The 8089-nt window shown below is 43.4% G+C and overlaps 1 protein-coding gene across 1 annotated transcript in view; it reads right to left on the reverse strand.

Moving 5' to 3' along the window:
* The window catches only part of LOC142296579 (uncharacterized), a 152242-nt gene extending 150200 nt beyond the window's left edge, over window positions 1–2042 (reverse strand). Inside the window, exon 1 of the mRNA XM_075340358.1 lies at window positions 1632–2042. Coding sequence (XP_075196473.1) covers window positions 1632–1637 — 6 coding nt within the window. The 5' untranslated portion in view covers window positions 1638–2042. The remainder of the gene's footprint in view (window positions 1–1631) is intronic.
* Between the last annotated feature and the right edge of the window lie 6047 nt (window positions 2043–8089).

The following is an 8089-nucleotide window of genomic DNA, read 5'->3' on the forward strand; positions in this document are numbered from 1 at the left end:
GATGGTAGTTTTAGTGCTGTATTAATGTACTGATGATGGTTCTAATCAAGTATACATGTACTGATGGTGGTTCTAGTGACCAATATATTTACTGATGATGGCTATGTTGATCTATTTATGTACTGATGATGATTTTGGTTTTGGATTCTTGTACTAATGATGGTTCTGCTGATGAATATAGCACCAGAACCATCATCACTAAATTAATACATCACCAGAGACATCAGAAGTACATGAGTACTGCACCAGAACAACAATCACTACATAAATACTTCACCAGAAGAACTAGTAAAAAAAGAATATGTCACAAGAACCACCATAATTACATGAATATGTCACCAGAATCACTAAATTTACCAGAATACGGCACTAGAATCACCATCAGTTTTGTTGCAAACTGTATTTGTTGCATGATAGGCAAAACCAATCACACATATTCATTTACCTATAATGGGGCCTGTTTAGTTTCCACTAGAGCAGCTACCAAATGCTAGACACCTGTCACGCTACGTACAGGAAAGTACCAAGCGAAAGGTAAGGGAAAAATGGGAAGGAAAAATGGAGACATGGATGACACACTGAGGACAGACAGACCAAAGACTGATGACTAATAGTAAAATTGGACAAATAGTAAAATCGGACACACGGATGTCACAGTGAGGACACATGAACCAAACACTGATGACTCATGTTAAAAATGGACACATGGATGATACACTGAGAACACATGGACCAAACACTGATGGCTGATGCTAAAATCGGACACACAGATGTCACAGTGAGGACACACAGCCCAAACACTGATGACTGATTGTAAAATTGGACACATGGATGATACACTGAGGAAACACGGACTAAACACTGATGACTCATGGTAAAATCAGACACACGGATGACACACTGAGGACAAACGGACCAAACACTGATGACTGATGGTAAAATCAGACACAAGGATGACACACTGAGGACACACGGACCAAACACTCATGACTCATAGTAAAAATGGACACATAGATGACACATTGAGGACACACGGACGAAATACTGTTGACACCGGTGCCATTTTTTCACTCATGTGTTTAAACACAGACATACATGAGGCCTTATACAAAGGGATATTGTTTAAAGATCTTCATTACCAATGTGAAGAAATGAACAAACAGGAAAGTCTAACGTCTTCACTGGGATAGCACCAGATTACCGATTCCCCATCGCTGGTTGCATGTAGTGCTCCTCAGCCATTGCTTATGAAGTCTCCAATCTTAAATTGCAGTCTGCCACCATAACTAATGCCCTGTGACATTTACCACCTTCCCCAGCCAAGGTGATGGGTCACAAGTCAAATCCGATAATGGCTATTTCTGTGCCCTGGGGACCATGGCTTCGCTGGCACTGTGATGGCTTCTACCTGGCCTGCTCAGTTTGGGAAGTGTAAGTAATGAGAATAGTTCTAATAATGGTGATAATAGTATGCCATCATTATTCCAGCCTTCTACAGGCGAGCACTGTTACTGCACACTAGAGGGCGCTGTCCTAACATCATACAGCTGTTATTTAATATTTTCACAGACAAACTTCTAAATAAATGATTCCAGATCCTGCAACATAAGAAATCAGATCTAGCACAGTACCTGCATGTATTGTCAGTGCTGGAGACAAGCAGCCGGAGCTCGCCGTGTAGACTGCAGTGACCGAGGCTCTCAGTGACCATAGCAACAGGACGCCAAACACTCCCTCCCACACTGCTCACAGGCACGGAGCAACTGGCCCCCTGGTGGAGAGTCAGGTCAACAGCACGGGCTGCGATACGAAGTGCACAGTCATGTGGTGACGATCTGTACAGACATCGCCCCCTGGTGGAGAGTCAGGTCATAAGCACGGGCTGCGATGGGAAGTGCAGTCATGTGGTGACGATCTGTACAGACATCGCCCCCTGGTGGAGAGTCAGGTCATCAGCACGGGCTGCGATAGGAAGTGCAGTCATGTGGTGACGATCTGTACAGACATCGCCCCCTGGTGGAGAGTCAGGTCATAAGCACGGGCTGCGATAGGAAGTGCAGTCATGTGGTGACGATCTGTACAGACATCGCCCCCTGGTGGAGAGTCAGGTCCTAAGCACGGGCTGTGATAGGAAGGGCACAGTCATGTAGTGCAGGTGTCTTCCTATACAAATGTCGCCCCCTAGTGGAGAGTCATGTCATCAGCACTGATTCCCACAGGAAATCCACGATCACATAGTGCAGATCTGGAGCTCTGGGACTTGGTGTTGATGTTTATAATCATATCCCCAGTGCGGTTGTCATGGTGGGAATGGTACAGGAGGAGGAGATGCATTGCTGATAGAGATGAGCGAGTACCGTAATATTCATAACCACTATACTCATAAAGAGTACTTTGTAATACAACCCCTGGCAAAAATGATGGACTCACCTGGCTCTGAGGATGTTCATTCAGTTGTTTACTTTTGTTTAAATAAAAGCAGATCACAGACATGGCCCAAACCTAAAGTCATTTCAAATGGCACCTTTCTGGCTTTAACCCCTTCACGACCAATGACGACAGATCTATCCGTCATGGATCGTGAGGTTAATCCCCGCCCCCTGCCGTGGGCAGGTCGTGGCGATCCGCGCACATATCAGCTGTTTTCAACAGCTTGACATGTGTGCCTGCATGTTACGAGTGGAATCGCTTCCACTCGCAACATTTAACCCCTTACATCTCGCTGCCAAAGTCTGGCAGCGAGATGTATATGCACGCGGCCATGATTTTTACTTACCGCCGTCCCCACCAGAAGTCACGTGCGTGATCACGTGACTTTCGGTGGTTGCCATGGTAGTACATAGTCATGTGATGACATCTGTAGCTTTCATGAGTCACTTTCGGTTTCACTTGGCCCGGAGCCGAGTGAATCAGGAAGTGATCATATCTGCTGTTTACAGCTGTGTAGCTGTGATCAGCAGATAGGGCAGAGCGATCGCATTGTTGATCCATATTGCCCCCTAAGGGGACTAGTAAAATAAAAAAAAAAAAAAAGTTTTAAAAAATAAATAAAACAAAAAAACTAAAAGTTCAAATCTCCCCCCTTTCACCCCATTGAAAATTAAAGGGTTAAAAAAATAAAAAATATACACATATTTGGTATCTCAGCGTTCAGAAACGCCCGATCAAAATATAAAATCAATTAATCTGATTGGTAAATGGCGTAGCGGCAAAAAAATTCCAAACGACAAAATTACGTTTTTGGTCGCCGCAAGTTTTATACAAAATGCAAAAACAGGCGATCAAAACGTAGCATCTACGCAAAAATACCATTAGAAATGTCAGCTCAAGATGCAAAAAATATGCCTTCACTGAGCCATAGATCCCAAAAAATGAGAATGCTATGGGTTTCGGAAAATGGCGCAAATGTACGCCACTTTTATTGGACAAGCTTGTAAATTTTTTTAACCCCTTAGATACAAGTAAACCTATACATGTTTGATGTCTACAAACTTGCACCGACCTCAGGCATCATAATGACACATCAGTTTTACCATATAGTGAACACGGTGAATAAAACATCCCAAAACCTATTGTGCAAGCACACTTTTTTTGCAGTTTTTCCACACTTGGAATTTTTTTTGCTGTTTTACAGTACACTATATGGTAAAACTTATGGTTTCATTTAAAAGTACAACTTTTCCCGCAAAAAACAAGCCCTCATATGGCAAGATTGACAGAAAAATAAAAAGGTTACGGCTCACGGAAAAAGGAGAGCAAAAAACAAAAATGGAAAACGCTCTGGGGCTGAAGGGGTTAAGAAAAACATTTAAAACTCATGAATACATAATGTGCTAGCCAGTAAGGGTTACTTTACAAGACTAAACGGGGAAAAATTATGGAATCACTCAATAATGAGGAAAAAATTATGGAATTATGAAAACAAACAAACAAAAGAACACTCCAATATATCACTAGTATTTTGTTTCACCACCTCTGGCTTTTATAACAGCTTGCAGTCTCTGAGGCATGGACTTAATGAGTGACAAACAGTACTCTTCATCAATCTGGCTCCAACTTTCTCTGATTGCTGTTGCCAGATCAGCTTTGCAGGTTGGAGCCTTGTCATTTACTATTTTCTTCAACTTCCACCAAAGATTTTCAATTGGATTGAGATCCGGACTATTTGCAGGCCAGGTCATTGGCCTTATGTGTCTTCTTTCAAGGAATGTTTTCACAGTTTTTGCTCAATGGCAGGATGCATTATCATCTTGATAAATGATTTAACCATCCCCAAACATCCTTTCAATTGATGGAATAAGAAAAGTGTCAAAATTTTCAATGTAAACTTGGCCATTGATTGAAGGTGTAATGACAGCTATCTCCCCAGTTCCTTTACCTGACATGCAGCCCCATATCATCAATGACTGTGGAAATTTACATGTTCTCTTCAGGCAGTCATCTTTATAAATCTCATTGGAACGACACCAAACAAAAGTTCCAGCATCATCACCTTGCCCAATGCAGATTTGCGATTCATCACTGAATATGACTTTCATCCAGTCATCCACAGCAGTCCATGATTGCTTTTCCTTAGCCCATTGTAACATTGTTTTTTTCTGTTTAGGTGTTAATGGTGGCTTTTGTATAGCTTTTCTGTATGTAAATCCCATTTACTTTAGGTGGTTTCTTACAGTTCGGTCACAGATATTGACTCCAGTTTGTTCCCATTCGTTCCTCATTTGTTTTGTTGTGCATTTCCTGTTTTGGAGACATATTGCTTTAAATTTCCTGTCTTGACACTTTGATGTCTTCCTTGGTCTACCAATATGTTTGCCTTTAACAACCTGCCCATGTTGTTTGTATTTGTTCCAGATTTTAGACACAGCTGACTGTGAATAACCAACATCTTTTGCAATATTGCGTGATGATTTACCCTCTTTTAAGAGTTTGATAATCCTCTCCTTTGTTTCAATTGACATCTCTCATGTTGGAGCCATGATTCATGTCAGTCCACTTGGTGCAACAGCTCTCCAAGGTGTGATCACTCGTTTTTAGATCCAGACTAACGAGTAGATCTTATTTGATGCAGGTGTTAGTTTTGGGAATGAAAATTTGCAGGGTGATTCCATCATTTTTTCCTCAGAATTGAGTGATTCCATAATTTTTTCCCCCTGTTTGGTCTTGAAAAGTAACCATTACTGGCTAGCACATTATGTTTTCATGATTTTTTTTTAATGTTTCATAAAGCCAGAAAGTTGCCATTTGAAATTACTTTAGTTTTGTGCCATGTCTGTGATCTGCTTTTTTTTTTAAACAAAAGTAAACAACTGAATGAACATCCTCAGAGCCAGGAGATTCCATAATTTTTTCCAGGGGTTGTAGTACAATGAAAGTGCAATGAAAATGCGAGTAATTTTCTGCTGGACCCAACAAAGAGGTCTGAAGGCCTGAGGAAAAGGCTGAAATTGATGGGAAAGTGATGAAACTGAATGGGGAGAGCCTGGAGAATATGTCTGCATGCATTTCTGACTCACCTATGCTTACTGGGAATAAGGATGTCACAGTATCACGTCACTTTTACAGATGCACAAGAACACCTACCAAATCTAACCTAAATTGCATTTTACAGGCCAACAAGGTTAAGAAACTGTTTTTCCTGCATAATCACTTGTATATAACTTGTATATAAGGCTAAATAAATTGGAAGAAAAAAAATATTTATTTTAGCGTTTGTTCACACGTAGTGTTTTGGCTTTTTTTACTTTTATAATTGGGAGAGCCCTGACTTATTCATTTTGTAGGTCCCCCTGTCATACATAATTTCTAGTTAGCTATTCCCCAGCACTTTACAAGGCCAGCTAGAATGTGCCCGTTGGTATGTTGATCTTTGATCTGAGGGGCCTCATCTGGTCCTGTAACATAGGTTTGTGAGGGACTGCTCTTGCTTATACATTTCGGCGGTCCCTCCTTCATTGAGACTCAGATAGTGGAGTACATATTCCATAGCAGTTTACATTGTGCCCATTGTGGCAATGGACTTTACTCTCTTCCTCCTCCACCATGTCATTCTGCAGCTCTCAATTCAAGTTTTCAGAGGGCCTATAGGTGTCAGGATACCTGAGTTTGGTGAGCACCCTAAAGTGGCCCAGTAACATACGTTTGGGAGGGACTGCTCTTACTTATACATTTGGGCAGTCTCTCCCTCATTGAGACTCAGATAGTGGAATACATATTCCATAGCAGTTTACAATGTGCCCATTGTAGGGGGTCACAGCCTGGCTTGTGCCATCCACATCAGTCACATTAATATGGTGCTAGTGGGCTTGCCAAATGTGAAGCAGTACTACTACCATAGTGAACTGCCTGGTACAAAGTACTCACTGGTACTTTTTCCACAATATTTTTGGGGTCAAAGTTTGCTTGGCTTGGGCCATCAACATCTGTAAATATGTCACCAAAACCCAAAATTACAAAAAAGCCAGTTTTTAAAGGACAGGGAAGTGGATGTGGTGTTGTCAGTGGTGGGCAACAAGGCACTGAGTCTGTGTCAGGTCAGAAGAAGCTTGATGCATCCACTATGTTCCTTGCCAAATTTCCCAGTCTGGAATGTAAACATGTGTGAAAGCCAAAAGAGCAAGAGTAGATTGTCTTCGATGGCAGACAAGGTCTCTTTACAATTCTCAAGCAGCAACAAATCTTCCATGACCACGCAGTCTACTGTGGATACACAGAAGGCTGGCCCATCCAATCCTCAACCTAGTCCTCCTTCTTCCCCCCATCATCAGTCACAGGAGACATATGATCCCCAAGCTTGGCCACTTGGAGGACCTTTTTTGTACGCATCGTTTGGTTGGCTCTGGCCTCTCACCATGCAGCATTGAAGAGGGACTTGAGGTGGTGTGCGTTGATGCACAAGTATTTGAGGACCTATGGCCGGAAGAAAGCCACTTTGAGGAATCTGATTTACTGTCTCCAGAGGTGGAGGCTGATGATTATGAGCCACAGTTGCCATCAGGTCAGCCTACAATCACAACTGGGAAGGAGGATGAGATGGAAAACGATGTGGTGGATGATGAGTCCAATGAGCCGATCTGTACCGTTGAAGAGGAAGATGGATATGTAGCACCAACACAGGCACCAAGGGATAGTGATTTTCCCAGAGTGAGAACGGGGTCATCTGTTCCGAAGAGCACCTCCACTGCGGCCCAAGTCAGGTCAAGCGGGCGTTCAGCCACTACCTGGAAGTTTTTGTTCGGATAGTCCTTCAGAAAAAGAAGAAGAACCTGGCCAAGGCCGGTGAGGAAGAATTTTGGATGAAACCTCTTACTAGATTCACCTTTACATACTCGAACATAGCTTGGGTCTCAGCTTGAGGTAAAGTACAAAAACTCCGTTACCACCCACCGCTTTGTCACCTGACCACCAATATCACACGCATGCGCAGCTATATGTGCTCTACCGGTGCGTTCCACAACGCCCCACCAGAAGTGACGTGTATGACGCCACTTCCTATTAGATAGCGTTCCCCAGCACCTCTGACACCGCCACCGCCACTGCCATTGCCACCGCATATACGGCTTCACCTGGGCATCCTCTTCAGGTACCGTTACAGTGTCAATCTCTGGACACATCTTAGCAATATCTCTGGTATTTCCTAAGGCCGGTTTCACACCTGCGTTGAACGGCATCCGTCACAATGCGTTGTGTGACGCATGTGATGGATGCGTTGTAAATCGTGTGATATAAAGGCAACGGATTCCTGTGAAATAACACATTGCGTTAAGCCGAGAAAGAGCCCCCATCATCACTGCACACACCCCGGCAGTACCGCACTCATCATCATCACTGCACACACCCCGACACTACCGCACTCATCATAATCACTGCACACACCCTGGCACTCCGCACCCATCATCATCACTGCACACACCCCAGCACTACCACACACATCATCATCCCCGCACACACGCAGGCACTTCCGCACTCATCATCATCCCCGCACACACCCCGGCACTACCGCACTCATCATCACCGCACACACCCCGGCACTACCGCACACATCATCATCCCCGCACACACCTCGGCACTACCGCACTCATCCTCATCA

This window comes from Anomaloglossus baeobatrachus, chromosome 1, assembly GCF_048569485.1.
Source record: "Anomaloglossus baeobatrachus isolate aAnoBae1 chromosome 1, aAnoBae1.hap1, whole genome shotgun sequence".
Taxonomy (NCBI): domain Eukaryota; kingdom Metazoa; phylum Chordata; class Amphibia; order Anura; family Aromobatidae; genus Anomaloglossus; species Anomaloglossus baeobatrachus.